At 39.3% G+C, this 19,505-nt stretch overlaps 1 protein-coding gene across 9 annotated transcripts in view; it reads right to left on the bottom strand.

Annotated features, from left to right (window-relative positions):
- The window catches only part of SNAPC1 (small nuclear RNA activating complex polypeptide 1), a 153,218-nt gene extending 134,481 nt beyond the window's left edge, over positions 1-18,737 (bottom strand). For 4 of the 9 annotated variants that reach the window (XR_002785315.2, XM_064292564.1, XM_064292566.1 and 1 more), the window contains exons 1-7: positions 18,536-18,735; positions 14,828-14,987; positions 14,526-14,666; positions 13,680-13,784; positions 8,302-8,460; positions 6,644-6,718; positions 5,862-5,924 (exon numbers count right to left, since the gene is read on the bottom strand). Coding sequence is in view for 8 of the 9 variants with exons in the window: in XM_064292564.1 (XP_064148634.1) it covers positions 5,862-5,924; positions 6,644-6,718; positions 8,302-8,460; positions 13,680-13,784; positions 14,526-14,666; positions 14,828-14,987; positions 18,536-18,663 (831 nt within the window). In the remaining variant the exon portion in view is untranslated. Of the gene's footprint in view, positions 1-5,861; positions 5,925-6,643; positions 6,719-8,301; positions 8,461-13,679; positions 13,785-14,525; positions 14,667-14,827; positions 14,988-18,535 lie in introns of all 9 variants that reach the window. The other 5 variants (XM_023546235.2, XM_003408504.4, XM_064292565.1 and 2 more) reach the window with 3 other exon arrangements.
- Positions 18,738-19,505: the final 768 nt, after the last annotated feature.

Genomic DNA, 19,505 nt, shown 5'->3' with positions numbered 1-19,505 from the left:
AAACCAAAACTATAAGAAATACTAAAGGGAGTTCTTTGGTTAGAAAATCAATAATATCAAGTATCAACCCAAAACTAGAACGCTGGGCAGAGCAATGAGAAGTCAACCCAGGCAGCGAAATCACAAAAATAAATCAAGATAAAAAAACACTCAAAACAGGGAAACAGCTATGTCATTATGTAAAAGAAGACAACATTAAAACAATAAAGAGGGATTAAGAAATTTAGTCATACATCTTTCATGCGGACAGGAAGACAAGGCGATACAAAGAAATAAAAGTTAGGTTTAAATTTAGAAAAATAGGGTAAACATGAAGGTAATCAGAAAGGAGACACACTACCCTACACATCAAAACAAAACACAAGAAAAAAATAGAGACTCAGCAGAAACAAAATCACCAACAAATATGAGGAAAAGACAACATAAAAGATAAACTACTCAGCACAAAAAATTAAGTGGGAAAAAGAAACTACTAACAAAACAAAAAAAAAGACATCAAAATAACAGCACTAAATTCATACCTATCCATAATTACACTGAACATAAATGGATTAAATGCACCAATAAAGACACAGAGAGTGGCAGAATGGATTAAAAAACATGATCCATCTATATGCTGCCTATAAGAGGCACACCTTAGACTTAGAGACACAAACAAACTAAAACTCAAAGGATGGAAAAAAATATATATACATGAAGCAAACTACAATCAAAAAAGAGGAGTGGCAATATTATTTCTGACAAAATAGACTTTAAAGTAAAATCCATCATAAAGGATAAGGAAGGACACTATATAATGATTAAAGGGACAATGTACCAGGAGAATATAACCATATTAAATATTTATGCACCCAATGACACGGCTACAAGATACATGAAACAAACTCTAACAGCACTGAAAAGTGAGATAGACAGCTCCACAGTAACACTAGGAGACTTCAACACACCACTTTCGGTGAAGGACAGGACATCCAGAAAGAAGCTCAATAAAGACACAGAAGATCTAAATACCACAATCAACCAACTTGACCTCATAGACATATACAGAACACGCCACCCAACAGGAAAGTATACTTTCTTTCCTAGTGCACATGGAACATTCTTTACAATAGACCTCATATGAGGTCATAAAGCAAGTCTTAGCAGAATCCAACAAACACTGAAATATTACAAAGCATCTTCTCTGAACATAAGGCCATAAAAGTGGAAATCAATAACAGAAAAACTAGGGAAAAGAAATCAAACACTTGAAACTGAACAATACCCTGCTCAAAAAAGACTGGGTTATAGAAGACATTAAGGATGGAATAAAGAGATTCAGAGAATCCAATGAGAAGGAAAATACTTCCCATCAAAACCTTTGGGATACAGCGAAAACAGTGCTCAGGGGTCAATTTATACCAATAAATGCACACATATAAAAAGACGAAAAGGCCAAAATCAAAGAATTATCCCTACAACTTGAACAAACAGAAAGAGAGCAACAAAAGAAACCCTCAGGCACCAGAAGAAAGCAAATAATAAAAATTAGAGCAGAATTAAATGAAATAGAAAACAAAAACAATTAAAAGAATTAACAAAACCAAAAGCTGGTTCTTTGGAAAAATTAACAAAATTGATAAACCATTGGCCAAACTGACAAAAGAAAACGGGAGAGGAAGCAAATAACTCAAATAAGAAATGAGATGGTCGATATTACAACAGACCCAACTGAAATTAAAAGAATCATATCAGATTACTACGAAAAATTGTACTCTAACAAATTTGAAAACCTAGAAGAAATGGATGAATTCCTAGAAACACACTATCTACCTAAACTAACACAAACAGAGGTAGAACAACTAAATAGACCCATAACAAAAGAAGAGATTGCCAAGGTAATCAAAAAACTCCCAATAAAAAAAAGCCCTGGCCCAGATGGCTTCACTGCAGAGTTCTACCAAACTTTCAGAGAAGAGTTAACACCACTACTACTAAAGGTATTTCAGAGCATAAAAAACCACGGAATACTCCCAAACTCATTCTACGAAGCCAGCGTATCCCTGATACCAAAACCAGGTAAAGACACAACAAAAAAAGAAAATTACAGACCTATATCCCTCATGAACTTAGATGCAAAAATCCTCAACAAAATTCTAGCCAACAGAATTCAACAACATATCAAAAAAATAATCCACCACGACCAAGTGGGATTTATACCAGGTATGCAGGGATGGTTCAACACTGGAAAAACAATGTAATCCATCATATAAATAAAACAAAAGACAAGAATCACATAATTTTCTCAACTGATGCAGAAAAGGCACTGGACAAAGTTCAACACCCATTCATGATAAAAACTCTCAGGGAAATAGGAATAGAAGGAAAATTCCTCATAATAATAAAGGGCATTTATACAAAGCCAACAGCCAACATCATCCTAAATGCAGAGAGCCTGAAAGCATTCTCCTTGAGATTGGGACTAGACAAGGATGCCCCTTATCACCACTCTTATTCAACATTGTGCTGGAGGTCCTAACCAGAGCAATTAGGCTAGATAAATAAATAAAGGGCATCCAGATTGGCAAGGAAGAAGTAAAAGTATCTCTATTTGCAGATGACATGATCTTATACACAGAAAACCCTAAGAAATCCTCAAGAAAACTACTGAAACTAATAGAAGAGTTCAGCAGAGTACCAGGATACTAGATAAACATACAAAAATCAGTTGGATTCCCCTACAGCAACAAAAAGAACATTGAAGAGGAAATCACCAAATCAATGCCATTTACAGTAGCCCCAAGAAGATAAAATACTTAGGAATAAATTTTACCAGAGATGCAAAAGACTTATACAAAGAAAACTACAAAGCACTTTTGCAAGAAGCCAAAAGAGATCTACATAAGTGGAAAAACATACCTTGCTTATGGATAAGGAGACTTCACATTGTAAAAATGTCTATTCTACCAAAAGTGATCTATAGATTTAAGGCAATTCCAATCCAAAGTCCAACGATGTTCTTTAATGAGATGGAGAAACAAATCATCAACTTCATACGAAAGGGAAAGAGGCCCCAGATAAGTAAAGCATTACTGAAAAAGAAGAACAAAGTGGGAGGCCTTACTCTACTTAGAACCTATTATACCCCTACAGTAGTCAAAACAGCCTGGTACTGGTACTGGTACTGGAGGAGAGATGGGAGGGCAGAGGGGGTCAGAAGTTGGTGGAATAGACACAATGCAACAGAATTGAGAACCCAGACATAAATCCATCCACATATGAGCAGCTGGTACTTGACAAAGGCCCCAAATCAGTTAAATGGGGAAAAGGCAGTCTTTTTAACAAATGGTGCTGGCATAACTGGATATCCATCTGCAAAAAAAAATGAAACAAGGCCCATACCTCACATCATACACAAAAACTAATTCAAAATGGATCAAAGACCTAAATATAAAATCTAAAATGATAAAGATCATTGGAAGAAAAAATAGGGACGATGTTAGGAGCCCTAATACCTGGCATAAACAGTATACAAAACATTACTAACAATGAAGAAACTAGATAACTGAGAGCTCCTAAAAATCAAACACCTATGCTCATCCAAAGACTTCAGCAAAAGAGTAAAAAGATCAACCTACAGACTGGGAAAAAATTTTTAGCTATGATATTTCCAATCAGCACCTGATCTCTAAAATCTACATGACACTGCAAAAAGTCAACTACAAAAAGACAACCCAACTAAAAAATGGGCAAAATATATGAACAGACACTTCACTAAAGAAGACATTCAGGTAGCTAATAGATACATGAGGAAATGCTCACGATCATTAGCCATTAGAGAAATGCAAATCGAAACTACAATGAGATTCCATCTCACTCCAACAAGGCTGGCTTTAATCAAAAAAACACCAAATAATAAATGTTAGAGAGGCTGTGGAGAGACTAGAACACTCATACCCTGCTGGTGGGAATGTAAAATGGTACAACCACTTTGGAAATCGATTTGGCGCTTCCTTCAAAAGCTGGAAATAGAACTACCATACGATTCAGCAATCCCACTCCTTGGAATATATCCTAGAGAAATAAGAGCCTTTATGCGAACAGATATATGCACACCCATGTTCACTGCAGCACTGTTTACAACAGCAAAAAGATGGAAGCAACCAAGGTGCCCATCAACGGATGAATGAATAAATAAGTTATGGTATATTGACACAATGGAATACTATGCATCAATAAAGAACAGTGATGAATCTGTGAAACATTTCATAACATGGAGGAATCTGGAAGCCATTATGCTGAGTGAAATTAATCAGTTGCAAAAGGACAAATATTGTATAAGACCACTACTATAACAGCTCGGAAATAGTTTAAACAGAGAAGAAAATATTCTTTGATGGTTATGAGAGGGGGGAGGGAGGAGGGAGGGAGGGGGTTCTCACTATTTAGATAGTAGATTAGAACTATTTTAGGTGAAGGGAAAGACAACATGCAATACAGGAGAGGTCAGCACAACTGGACTAAACCAAAGGCAAAGAAGTTTCCTGAATAAACTGAATGTTTTGAATGCCAGCGTAGCAGGGGCGGGGGTTTGGGGACCATGGTTTCAGAGGACATCTAAGTCAACTGCCATAATAAAATCTATTAAGAAAACATTCTACATCCCACTTTGGAGAGTGGTATCTGGGGTTTTACAGCTAGCAAGCAGCCATCTAAGGTGCATCAAATGGTCTCAACCCACCTGGGGCAAAGGAGAATGAAGAATACCAAAGACGCAAGGTAATTCTGAGCCCAAGAGACAGAAAAGGCCACATAAACCAGAGACTACATCAGCCTGAGACCGGAAAAACTAGATGGTGCCCAGCTATAAGCGATGGCTGCCCCAACAGGGAACACAACAGAGAACCCCTGAGGGAGCAGGAGAGCAGTGGGATGCAGACCCCAAATTCTCATAAAAAGACCATACTTAATGGTCTGACTGAGACTAGAAGGACCCCAGTGGTCATGATCCCCAGACCTTCTGTTGGCCCTGGACAGGAACCATTCCCAAAGCCAACTCTTCAGACAGGGATTGGACTGGACAACTGGATAGAAAAAGATGCTGGTGAGGAATGAGCTTCTTGGATCAAGTAGACACCTGAGACTATGCTGGCATCTCCTATCTGGAGGAGAGATGGGAGGGCAGAGGGGGTCAGAAGCTGGTGGAATAGACACAAAAAGAGAGAGTGGAGGGAAGGAGCAGGCTGTCTCATTTGGGGGAGAACAATTAGGAGTATATAGCAAGGTGTATACAAATTTTTGTACGAGAGACTGACTTAATTTATAAACTTTCACTTAAAGCAGAATAAAAATTTTTTTTTAAATGTCAGCAAGAATAAAACTTCAATATAAAGGTTCAGAAGATAATGTTTAAGAAATTTCCCTAAAAATAGAAGGATAGAGATCAAAATAGAAGAGAAAAATAAAACAAAAATGCAACTAAAAACATTATCAAAGAAACAACATAAAAAATTTCTCAGAAATGAAAGCTATTAGATTGAAAGGACGCCCATGATGAGTGCCAAGAACAATGAATGAAAAAAAGGTCTACACCAAGTCACATTACCATGAAATTTCAGAACTCCAGGGATAAGGGGAAGCACTAAAAGCTTCCCGGTCCAGGAATGTAAATACGCACAGAAATAGCTAAAAAGAAAAAAAGTTGAAAGTGGTTGCTTCTGGAGATTAGAAATACAGAGGTAGGGCAGGGGCTACTGAGTTTTATAAGCTATACAGTATATTTTTGACTTTTTAATCTATATACGTGTATTCTGTTGATGAAAAATAAAAATGTAGTAAGAAAGCATCCTATCAATCTCTCAGTTACCTTATTAAGAACTTACCTGAGCAACAACTGAAAAGGCCTTGGATTTTATTTTTGCTAATGACGCTGCCCTTTCACATCTCTGGAAGGAAAAAAGTTAAAACACACAAACATTAGGTGAAAGTATGAACACCCAGGTATCTGTTAACAAACAAGATCTGAGATGGAATGTAGGGTAAGAGAAACTAACATTTCTTAAAAACAAACTGAGTACAGACACATAAACACATACCACAGTCTCTAGGAGATCCAGCAGGTGCCATGATACCATCCCCACAGCTATTGATCGTTTTCATTCAGATTCAAGGAAGATAATACAAAGGAAAGTCTTGGTGAGCAGAAAGGGACTTTGACTGCTACTCTCTTTTCACCTGCCTGTGCCCAAAGATGGCTCCTCGTCTCATCCACTAAGAAGGATGAAAACTCTGGGGGCAGTAAATAGTAGCTTGGCCTCCACACCAGTTGAAAGGCTTACATGAAGTTAGAAAGGCATTACAAAAGCCTTACTGTGCCCTTCTAGGAACTGAGGGTACCTTCCACCATCTTTCCCTTTCACTGCTGGAAACTGTTAACATCATCACTCCTAACCTATACCTGAGGTGGTCTCGCACAAGGTTTCAACAAAGAACAGACTAACTTTTCATGGAACCCAAGTTCTCAAGTTTTCTGAGGTATTTATCACAGTAGTGACCCAGGGTCATAATGCTTTCATATATAGAATCACAGCCACTCACAAAATGAAAAGAAGTTTAACTAATGCCCTCTAAGCAATCATACTGTCATATAATGAATTTTTCTGACCTCTGATTCTTGAGAATCTCCTTCTCTCTCTCTCTTTTCTTCTCCATCTTTAATTTTGGATTTTAAGGACGGATTCTGAAAGAGCAAAAAAAAGTATATGTATGTATACACATATATATACATACACATTTACAATTCAAATTGACTTAAAAAAGTTCTTTTTCTCAGGGCAATGAGAATCACTTTTAATTACTGAAAAATCCAAAGAGATCATTTCACACTAAGATCACAGGTTTCAGAATAGTTCTGAAATTCACCAATAATATACCTAAATCCTCCTAAGTAACGAAGGATAACATGAAGTTTATGTGACAGTAGAAAATTGGTTTATTCTCCTTTCCTTCAAGTTTTCAGAGGTAAGACCTGTCTTAATAATGCTCATTAAACACAATTTCTTAAAACAGAATACTGTAACAAATCTTACATTAAATGCTAGGTCATTTGTGTAACCCAATTTGCATCACATAAAGTATTCAAACATTCTGACAATTGCTAAAAAAAAAAAAAAAAACCCAAAACCTAATGTGTTGCCATCAAGTCAATTCTGGCTCATAGCGACCCTACAGGACAGAGTAGAGCAGCTGGTGGATTCAAATTGCTGACCGTTTGGTTAGCAGCCGAGCTCTTAACCACTGCATGCACCACCAAGGCTCCCGACACTTGCTCTCTCTCATTAAAATAAAACTGTGTAGAGGAAGCAAATTATTTCTTTCTTCCCCAGACTATCTCATCACTTATCTTGTTTATCTTTTCTAAAATAAAGTCTTGAGACAGCTTCCTTTATATAACGGAAAGCAAAAAAGAGGCAACAGATATTTCTGAAAGAGAACATATAATACCTATCTAGCATGTGTCAAAACACGAACACATTATCAGACATATAGCAGGTAATCAGAAATTGCTTATTTTTTACTTTTCTTTTTTCCTAGAAGCATTTACTAAAACAAGATGTAGTAGTGGTTTCAAAGGCAAATTTAGTTAAGGCAGGCCTCTAGTTTTCCATAGTAGAATTTCTCCACCTGAAAGGCTACTGTGGAATATGGACAGCTCTAGCACTAACACCTTTGGACCGGAAGATTAAATCAAAGATTTGTGTTCATGAACCTTCTGGTTGCATTTCAAGAGTCAGACTAAAATGCCTCAGGGATCAGACAAACCCTGTAAATGGGTAAAGCAAGCCCAGAAGCAAACAGTAACCAGAGAAGCACATGCCCTGTCACAATGGGATCTTCCGTTTGAAGAGATCAACATTAGGATCAGCACCGTGAAGGCCAAACAAGACACATCTGTGTGCACGATGTGGCCCAAAAACTGTCAGTGTGCAACCTCTGGAAAATGCCAAATTATAAAGATTATAAAAAATAGTGGTATAACAAGATTACTTACTCCTCTGGGGGGAAAAACAAAATATATATATATGCCTATATACACAGACACAGACACACCCATATGTATACACAAATAATCCACTTGTAAAGTTAAATATTACACAGCTAATAAGTGGCAAAGCCAGAACTAGGAAAGTAAAGCCCTCTAAATCTTAGCTCTACCGGAATGTCGTCACTGAACTAGGCTGCCTCTCAACATTAGTATCCATGCCTAAGCATGGATACTTGTATAAGGCAGGTGGGTGAGGTATTAAGCAAGCAATCACGTACCTTTCTGTCCTTGTGCCACTGCTGATGCTCCAAAACTATGTTCTTAATATTGTCAAAAAAATCATCCTTTATCAAGCTAAGGGCTTTGTTTGGCTTGGACTTATCAGCTGAAATTATATGTTTCATGTTCTGATAATGATCATGAACGTTCAGCATTTCCTAAAAGTGAAAAGATGAGTCCTTTATTTCAATTTCTAAGGAGAAACTTAAAGGCCAAACCAACATAAAATAAAATCATCTTCCAAAGTAACCGTGAGCTGATAGGGAATAACATGTTACAGTACAGTAAAACCTGCAAGAGCCAGAACCTATGTAAGGTAGAAACCTGTCAGAAAAGGAAAACTCAAGCATTTTCCACTAAAACAAGTAATATAAAAGTAGTTAAGACTGCACCCTGTCAAAGGTGGAAAACTTGGAGCAACAAGGCAGGCCTATCGAGTTCCATCCAGCTCTCACAGGTTTCAATGTATATTGAAAATAATATAATTATGCAATCAAAGTAGTACAACTTTACAATGAAGAGGCTACTTTCCAGAGGTATGGGTTAACTGAATTCAACACAAGCTCAGATACACTGTGTCATGGATTGAATTGTATCTTCCAAATACATGTGTCAATTTGGTTAGGCCATGATACCCAGTATTGTGTGGTTGCCCTCCATTTCGTGATTGTAATTTTATGTTAAACAGTATTACGGTGGGATTGTAACACCCTTACCCAGGTCACAACCCTGATCCAATGTAAAGGGAGTTTCCCTAGGGTGTGGCCTGTACCACCTTTTTTCTCTCAAGAGATAAAAAGGAAAGAGGAGCAAGCAGAGAGGGGGGCCTCATACCACCAAGAAAGCAGTGCCTTGGTCCCTGTGTGGAGAAGCTCCTAGTCTGGGGGAAGACCGATGAAAAGGCCAACAGAGAGAGAAAGCCTTCCCCTGAAGCTGACGCCCTGAATTTGGACTTTGAGCCTACTTTACTGTGAAGAAATAAATTCTCTTTGTTAAAGCCATCCACTTGTGATTTTTCTGCTATAGCAGCACTAGGTGACTAAGAGGAACTCTTATATAGAGAAGCTGAGGAAAGACTAATTAGTTAACATAGAATTGCATTCCAGGATAGAAAAAAATTATTTATTGTATAACATACCACTACAGATAACTATGACCACATTTTTATGTCATACTGTCACATCAAGAGAACTGGTGGCACAGCGGTTAAAGCATTCATCTGCTAAACAAAAGGTCAGCAGTTCAAACCCATCAGCCACTCTGTGGAAGAAAGATGTGGCAGTCTGCTTCCGTAAACACTTACAACCTTGGGAAACCTATTGGGCAGTTCTGCTCTGTCCTATAGGGTTGCTATGAGTTGGAATTGACTCAACAGCAGTGGTTTTAATTGTCGCATCAAGAATATTTGCATAGTTCTTCTGCTGGGCTGGAAATTGCTATATCACAACCCTCACTCAAACCTTCAGAGAGATGTGCTGACTTTCATAAATCCCAAAGCCTGTGGTTTCTTTTCCATAAACTTCATCATTACTTCAGTGGTAAGACTCAGGATTAAAAGAAATTAAAAAAAAAAACCCAAACCCACTGCCGTCAAGTCAATTCCGACTCATAGCGACCCTACAGGACAGAGCAGAACTTTCCAAAGAGCGCCTGGTAGATTCGAACAGCCGACCTTTTGGTTAGCAGCCGTAGCTTTTAACCACTACACAACCTGGGTTTTCATGTGTATATGCAAACACAATATATATATCATTGAAAAAAATCAAGAAATAGAGGGTGACTTAGGACACCACTTATGGCATTATTTATTAAGTAGACCTTCCTCCCCAGAAACCTCCAGCCATATGAGCAGGTCTATGGAGTTAGCAGGAAGATAACGCACTGCAGGCAGATCTAAGAAATCTTATAAAACCTGGCATACGGACTTAGCTCTGAGACTAGCAGAGAGCTATTGACGCTTCTATCACAGTGGCCACTGCAACATGTGAGTCATCTCCAAGTTAGACTCAATTTATTTCTAGTAGATTTTGGTGGAATCAATACCTGTGCAAGGAATTAGACACTGCTAGGCAGTGGCAAGTACTCACATATGCAGGATCTGCAATGGGGGAACAGTGTTCAGACATGGGGAGCCCCTAACTCTTTATAGTTAACAATGTGCTTCACTCCCATTCTTATTCTACATGCAATACATGCTACATGCAAAACAGTGGGAAGACCACTAGCTGGACCTGGTTTTGAGCCTGAATTCTGTCAAATGCTAGATGTGTGACCTTTGTGCAAATCCCTCAGCCTAAGGATCACGTTCCACATTTGTACGATATGAAGTAATGCCACCTAACCCTCTGGGATGGTATAGGTATTAAGTGAGCTTATACAAATGAAAGCTTTTTGTACAATATAAAGCACTGTACAAAATTAGAGAATTAAGAAGTAAGAGAGTGCCATGCCATTTGGTCAGTAGTATATAAATATTTACAATGAAAAAACAGACAAGAAAAAAAGAAATCTTCATTATCCAAGTCCATTTCTTTCCAATGCTCATGAGGATTTTGAAAATAAAATACTTCATTAACTTTTCTAGTCATTCATATTTGCACACTGCTTCAGCAACAGTTTCAAGAAATTTAAGATGCACTGTTAGGCATGTTTTTGTTCCTCTGGAGCCTGACAGACATGGACATTCCAATTCAGTGTCTACACCTTATTGCACCTTGTTGTTGTTGGAGGCCATCGAGTCGATTCCGACTCAGGGTAATCCCATGTGTTGCAGAGTAGAACTCCTTCATAGGTTTTCAAAGCTGTGACCTTTCGGAAGATCGCCAGGCCTGTCTTCCAAGGCACCTCTGAGTGGGTTCAAACTGCCAACCTTTCAGCTAGTAGTTGAGCGCTTAAACACTTGCACCACCAAATTGCTCAACTTTTCTGAGCCTCGGTTTCCTCATTTTTAAAACTGGGATAATATCTCCTGTCTCTGTAGGATTATTATGATCATTAGCGAGACAGTAACATGTAAAACGTCCATCATAGTTCCTGGCAAATGATCAGTATACAATATGTAACAATCATTATTATAATTTTATAAATGAAAAAACAGACTCAAATAAAATGAGTTGTTCAAGTCCATACTTAAGTGGCAGCGCTAGAATCAGAAATCAGATATTTTGATACAATATGCTGTTCACTTTTCACTTTATTATGCCTCTTTAGAAAAAAAACTACAACTAATGAGTTGCAGAATTATAACCAGAATCCAGGTCTTCTGAAGTGGAGACACTACAGCATCTGCAGGCAGTAGAAGGAAACAGAAGTGCACTATATTTAAGGATTATGAGTGCAAATGAGTCCTCCCCTCTGCTAGAACAGGACTTGTAATACCACAAAATGAAACACCATGGACTCCATATTTTCCTAAGTGAGTGACTTCCTAAGGATGGAGTTGAGTTTATTAGAGAAAACTACAATGAACTGAGTCAAAACAAACAAGATGCTGGCACAGGTATTGAGGGAAAAGGCTCTCAAGACAGAACCGTGTCAACCAAAGATCCTAGAAAACACAAAGATGACTTCACACAGACTATATTCCATTCCTAGAAGCTTCCAGGAACAGGCATTTCAGGGCCGGGCCCTTCTGATCCTTCTCTCCAATCACCCTAAACTGTTCTCTAAAATCTTCCACACTGATTTGCTGACATAGAATATTTATTTAATACAGGAACTTTGAATTCAACATATTATAGTAAAAGAGCTTAAAATGGAAAAGCATGTTTATGGTTTATTGAAAAAAAAAAAAAATGAATGTTCTACTACCAGATTAGTCATCCAAAATTATAACTAGGTTCAGATCATCTTTTTTCATTAGAAGACTATTGGTAAGAACAATGCCTTGCTGTTTTAAAACATCCTCTCCTTCTCTGCATGATTCACACCAGTACTTCTTGGCAAACTCTTTCTGGTATCCCAACTCTCTCTTCCATTCTCCACAGTGACTATTCCAAATTTTCACACAATTCTCAGTTCCTTGAACCCTGACGGCCCTCTTAAAGCTTTGGCTATCAGGTCTGTCTGCCTTCTATTTCTCAACTCTACATAGAACTATATGAATCTACTCTCACCTCCTTCCCTCAAATTTCAAAGGGAGACGTATGATTTCTCCTATTCAAGGCTAATCCTGCCGCTGGGCTCTAGTCATAAATCCACCAACCTTCTCCATGGAGAAACGCTGCTCCCTCCTTTACACAACCTCTCCCTCTAACTGGCTCCTTACCCTAAGACTAAAAACATACTTTAGGTCTTTCCAGTCTCTAGAACTTTTAAACAATTCCCTTCTGCCAAAAAGACAAAATCCAAATTCCTTCTATTATACAAGCTATTTTTATCACACTAATTTCTCTACATATAATCTCTCTCATCCCTTTCTCACTAAGCCCCTAGAAAGAAAAGATCCTAGCTCTTGTTATACTTTAGCACTCAGATATTTGCTGAATGATGTATTTCTAACCCCAGCCCCAGCTTAGATGACACCAGGCCTTTGCTGTCCAGCAGGCAATACAGCCAGACAGAACTGGGTACAAACCTCACGATCATTGCTATGCTTGAGCCCATCATTGCAGCCACTGCGTCAATCCATCTCGTTGAGGGTCTTCCTCTCTTTCACTGACCCTCTACTTTAACAAGCATGATGTCCTTAACCAGGGACTGGTCCTTCCTAATAACGTGTCCGAAGCATGTGAGATGAAGTCTCGCCATCCTCGCTTCTAAGGAGCATTCTGGTTGTACTTTTTCCAAGACAAATGTGTTTGTTCTTCTGCTGGCCCGCAGTATATTCAATATTCTTCACCAACACAATTCAAAGGCATCAGTTCTTCTTCAGTCTTCTTTATTCATTGTCCAGCTTTTGTACTCATATGAGGCAAATGAAAATACCATGGCTTGAGTCAGGCGTACCTTAGTCCTCAAAGTGACACCTTTGCTTTTTAACACTTTAAAGAGGTCTTTTGCAGCAGATTTGCCCAATGCAGTATGTCATTTGATTGTTTCACTGCTGCTTCCATGGGCATTGATTGTGGATAAAATGAAATCATATATATACATATAACCAAAAAAAAAAACACCAAACCTGTTGCCATCGAGTCAATTCCAACTCATAGTGACTCTAAAGGATAGGGGAGAACTGCCTCAGAGGGTTTCCAAGGAGCAGCCTATGGATTCAAACTGCCAGCCTTTTGGTTTGCAGTCAAGCTCTTAAACACCGCACCACCAGGGCTCCATATATATATATATATATATATGCATACAAATACATACACATACATATGTATAATTGGCAATAAAACAATTTTTTAAAAAAAGTTCAAAAGCATAAAAGCAAATTTACCTCTAATACATCAGAAGTGATAAGTTTCATTACACGATCATTTGGATCCTTAAATTCTTCTGTGACCTCAGCTCGTTGAATTTTTTTCTTCATTCTATATGACAGCTACACGATAATAAACATCTTTAAGGGATAGTTTTAAAGTACTAAAACATAAACCAGCAGTAAAAATTGTCTATCAGTAAACATTAATGAAACAAAAGCAACTCTAACCATGTATATGTTAAATTTTCCATTTTTCAAAGACTATTTATTAGACTTCTGAAATAACTCCTTAAGATGCCATGCCACATCCTTACAAATTCACATGAGATTCAGAGAAGTTACTTACTTGTCAGCTAGCAGCAGAATGGGAACTATAACCTAGGGCTCCTAGCCCCAAGTCCAGTGCTCTCAATTGTCAAAAGATTGAAAAATTATCATATCTTATTAGTGGAAGTTTCAACTTTTCATTAACTGACAATAAAATTCCTTGGTCCTCTTTCATCAGTTACCTCTTTGATGTCTGAATAAAGGCATGAGCAAATACAGCTGCTGAATCCAATTTCCTCATAACAATCTACTTAATACACGGCATCAAGAACACACTGGATGTAAAAGCAGAGGCTGAATTTTCATTTCCAAAAAAAAGTAATCAGAAGACATTTTAAGAAAGTCTTATTTCAAGAAATAAAGTATTCCTATTTTAAGAAAGCTTTCTACAAACACTGGAATATACAACATTCTTCCTATTTTCTGGAGATTGGGATACTTTATGAACAGTACGGCATAATTCGCAATCGACTTGACAGCATGGGGACGGCATAATTCCTCATTTTGAAAAACAATCTATTTTAGGTAACATACCAATTTGGGCATTGCAGTAAAGTGAAATGCTTTGTCTAGTCGTAGCTTCCTAAAAATATACGCTGCATCAAAATGTTGTGCATTTATCAAATCTTGCTGAAATTTTAAAACTTCATCCCAGTCTTTCAAGGCCACTCTAATCTGAAATCAGAAAGAGTAAAAAAGTTGTACCAAATGCAATTTTTTTTAACAAATGTATTATAATATCAAAATATTGGCATTTTTATTTAAATTAGTTTGTTGTAAAAATATTGTACCTGTTTCACATTTCTGCTGGGGAAAAACAACTCACCCAGTATTACCTTTTGTTTTGGTTGACACAGTTGGGTGTTATATAATCCATACAGAAGATACAAAGCGCCAACTCTGATCTGGAAGGTGTATGGAGGTAAAAAATATCGCCAACCCAAAGCTAAAGCTTCTTTTGTAAACGTGTTCTTTTCCAAATTTCTCATTCTACCACTAGAAAACAGAGAGAAAATATATTATGACTCACTAAGTCAATAAATAATGAACAAAAACCTAACCAAACTGGTTGCGCCATTGAGCCAATTACAATTCATGGCAACCCCATGTGTTACAGAACAGAACTGCTCCATATAGTTTTCTAGGTTATAATCTTCACAGAAGCAGACCACTAGGCCTTTCTTCCATGATACCTCTGGGTGGGTTCAACCTGCCACCCTTTAGGTTAGTAGTTCAGCGCAAACCATTTGCACCACCTAGGGACCTTAGAAAAGGAGCCCTGGTGCACAGTGGTTAAGTGTTTGGCTGCCACCCAAGGGTCGGCAGTTCAAACCCACCAGCCACTCTGTGGGAGAAAGATGCAGCAGTCTGTTTCTGTAATGATTTACAGCCTCAGAAACCCTATAACCTTTACAGAAGTAGACTGCCATACCTTTCTTCCGTGGAGTGGCTGGTGGGTTTGATCCACCAATCTTTCAGTTAGCAGCTAAGTGCTAAACCACTGCACCACTAGGGTACCTTAGGAAAGGTATATCCTTGCTTAAGAAGCAGCTGCTAGAAATTGGATTAGGCTTCCACCCCAGATCCTTTCATGATTCAAACACAAAAAGCTAATTTTCTGCTGTGCTTCTTAAACTGAGACACAGGAAACCACTAGGTAAACATGACACATCTTCCTAAAGCATCAACTTTACTTGCCAAAATGGGCAGCAAATGGGAAAGGGCTGCAAACTATTACTGATTATGAACTTAAAACATTTATTAAAATAATCATGGCTCTGTTACAGAATAAAATACAAAAACTGCATGCATTTTAATATATAATGGAGAGCAATACTATCACGGATTGGCACTCTCCTTTGTCTTTGGGGCACCTAGTTGAAAAAGTTAGCTAACCTATCCCCCACCCTCAATTGTCTGCAGCACTGCAAAGCTCATCAAGGTAAAGGAGGAGCCGAGCAGAAGAGCAGATTGCATTACATGCAGAGAGCTTTGTCCAAACGTCAAACAAAACGAAAAATAAATAACATAGTAAATGTATTTTCTGTAGACATAAACAGCATCATTAATAAACCATCCAAAATTATTCAGCTGCATGCAAAACCATTATAAAAAAAGCCAACATAACCCTTCTTATAACTTTGCAAAAACAAGGAAGGCACAATTTCTGCATAAAATAGTTTTCTATGCAAGACTTGAAATTAGTCAATAAAAAATGTTCATTTTTAATACAATCTTGGCAAAAATGCCCAAAAGTGTATTATATAATAAATACAAGTGATTGATAGGCGATACTGGTATCTTTAAACGTATTTTCATTTTAAAATGGAGGCATTAAAAATGCCTACCAGCAAACAGGGGCTCTGCTACACCTGATTGCAAGAAGGAGAGAGGAATTTGCCTTGGCTCTTCCAATAATAAATATAACAATGTAAACGATCTATTATAGTACTGGTAACCAAGACAATTCCTAAAGAAACTCCACCACTCCTCAAGTGGTTCCTGCTTCTATTCTCACTAGACATTTTCCTCACTAACTAAAAATTGGGGTAATCCTCGCAAAATTTTCCTGAACTGCCTTTTTCCCCAAGAATTGGTACAGTGGAAGATCATGAGTTTTAGAAATAGGCAGATATTTAGGTCCCAGTATCTGCCCTACCGCCTACTAAAAAAGCCCTGTGATATTAGGGAAATTATTCAACCACCTCAAGCCTCAATTTCCTCACCTATAAAATAAGGACAATTATACCTGCTTTTCAGTGTTGTTCTATGGGTTAAATAAGTTAAGCTACATATGCATTACATTTAGTAAAAACCAAAAAACCCAGTGCCGTGGAGTCGTAGTAGCCATTAAAAAAATTAGTTCCTCTCTTTTCATTAATTGTACAACAAATAGCTCTCCATTCTCCATCTCCACTATTGCATAAACTACATAGGTAATTATCATATCAACAGAGAGAGAAAAAAAGGTAACTTTTATATTTTGGCGCAATAGTTAAGAGCTTGGCTGCTAACCAAAAGGTTGGCAGTTGGAAACCACCAGCCACTCCTTGGGAACCCTATAGGGCAGTTCTACTCTGTCCTAGAGGGTCACTATGAGACTCAAGGCAACGGGTTTGTTTTTTGAAAAGGTTTTTTTTGTTTTTTACATTTTATTCAGCAAAACATAATTTTAATCACAAGGACTCATTCAGCGAATTATTTAGCTTTTGCGATATTGCGGAACCGACTCAACGGCAATGGGTTTAATGGGTATGTTAACAGAAATATAACAGATTCATCCGGTCACTGTTCTCAAAGAACTTATTCCAACCCTCCCCCCCCAAAATAAGGCAAAGCCATTGCCCTCCCGCCCCCAAAGGGTTTCCAAGGCTGTAAACATTTCCGAAAGCGGAAGCAGACCGCCACATCTTTCTCCCCGCCAGCGGCTGGTGAATTCGAACCGCCGACCTCTCACTTAGCAGCCAAGCACTTAACAACTGCGCCATAAACGCTTCCTGAGTTTATTCTAGTGGGGGGGAAATTAAAAATTAACAACAATAATAAACACTTATTGAGCACCTGGAGTGCACTTAACATATATTAGTTCATTTAACCCTCACAACAGCTATACGAGATATTAACACTACCCTTGTTTTACAGATTAGTAAACTCAGGCAAGTAAGTAACCCGCCCACGTCACAGCTAGTTAGTGAACCCTGCATCCAAATTCAGGCAGCTGGGCTCCACAATCTGTGCTCTTTACCCAACTACACAATGACAATAATAACGTGGTAAACTGGGAGGTAAAATAAGCACAGGTAGCTATGAGGAAAAAATAAGCACCAGTACATTACTTGGCTAGAGGAGCAGAGGACGGCTTCCCTGAGGACCTGTCAACTGAGCTTAAACCTGGGTGAAGAATAACGCGGCCAGGTAAAGGGACCTGAGGGGACGCCCGGAAGGGCTAAAGGCCGGCACTGGAGTAAGAGAGTGAGTGCGTGGAAGGGACTGGTAGATGACGCTGGACAGACGGACACAGCCAGTCGCCAAGGGCCTTGCTAGCCATGTTAGGGAATGTGAGCTTTATCCCAAAGTCCAAGGGCACCACTCAAGAGTGGTGAGCAGGGGAGTGACAGGGTCAGATTTAACTTCAGAAAGGTAACTTTGGCTGCTGTGTGAACAATGAATTCAGTCTACAGGGGTTTTTGTTTGCTTGCGTGTTTGTTTTATTTATAAACACAGGGTTCTAGAAAAACACTGGCGAAGGGCAGATGATGGTGGCCTGGGACAGGGTGGAGACAGTGGAAATGGAGAGGAAAGTTTAGCAGGGCAGCCAGAAGGAGACGCGTATTCGGGAGGAGGCCGCAAAAGAATGCAAGCGAAGCCCAGTGGGATCGCCCAGGGAAAGCGAGACCCGAAGGCCCAGGAGAGGGAGAGGAAGAGGCAGAGACAGCCGGCCCTCACAGACCAACACCGGGGCGGTGATGCGAGGAGGTGGGGCGGAGAGTGAGGGGGAAGAACTTCCCACACGCCCCTGGGCGGTAGCGGCGAGAAGCACCCACCAGAAGATGGTCCCGAACTTCATGCTCCTCCAGAGTTCCGTGAAGTCTTCGAAGCGCACGCTGTCCGTCTCCTGGAAGCGGCTGAGGAGCGCTTCGCAGTCGGCTTGCAGGCCCGGAGGGGTCCCCATGCCTCTTACGTCCCCAGGCCACGCGCGTACCGCTGCCGTCCCGAGAGGCCCAGCCTCGCGGCGTCGCCGAGGAAACCGGGCCCGGACGCCCCGCCCCTACGCCGTGACGCACACGCGCTCCGTGACCTGAGATCCAACCCCTTTTAGCCGGGCCTGGGTTGGCTGGTGCCAGGCTTATTGCGCGTGCGTATATGCGTGCTGTTGTTTTACCAGCTCACCTCTTGTTCTTACTGTTTGAAGAGTATAGCCAGTTATTTTAATTTTACTGAGTTTACATCTCAAGAGTCTTGCAAGACCCAGGAGGATTTTTAGGTCTTCATTTTCCGCTTGTTCAAGTAAATTGACCGTACCCAACTCTCACTCTCCCTTAAAGTTATCCTTGAGTGACGCAACAAGTCAGCCTTTAGAGCTGGGGAAGTATTGTCCCAATCCCAACCAACCCACCACCACCCCACGTAAAAAGCCGAAGGAGATCCAAAGAAGAGGGCGTTCTAGATTATGGGGATTGCAACCATTGTCACAAAACAATATGTGTATAAATTTTTGAATGGGAAATTAACTTATAAACTTTCACTAAAAAAAAGCATAATAAAAATGAAAAAAAAAGAAGGAATAGTAGGAAAAGAACCGGACCAGTTCTCCTGATCACCAATGGCCCCTGTAGTCTGTTCCACGTAACGTGATGCATAACGTGTGGCTCTCTAATTGTACTCCCTAGGTCTTCTGCAAAAGCCCTTGAAAAGAGAAGCTGTATTTCTTATCCTCTGTAAACATCCGCCCACCACACAACACCCCTACACTACGATCTAGCACAGTATTTAGCAGACAGTGTCTACTTGATC

Source organism: Loxodonta africana, chromosome 10, assembly GCF_030014295.1.
Source record: "Loxodonta africana isolate mLoxAfr1 chromosome 10, mLoxAfr1.hap2, whole genome shotgun sequence".
In the NCBI taxonomy this organism is placed as follows: domain Eukaryota; kingdom Metazoa; phylum Chordata; class Mammalia; order Proboscidea; family Elephantidae; genus Loxodonta; species Loxodonta africana.
Note: the sequence above shows the minus strand (reverse complement) of the source record. Positions and strands in the feature narration are given on the sequence as shown.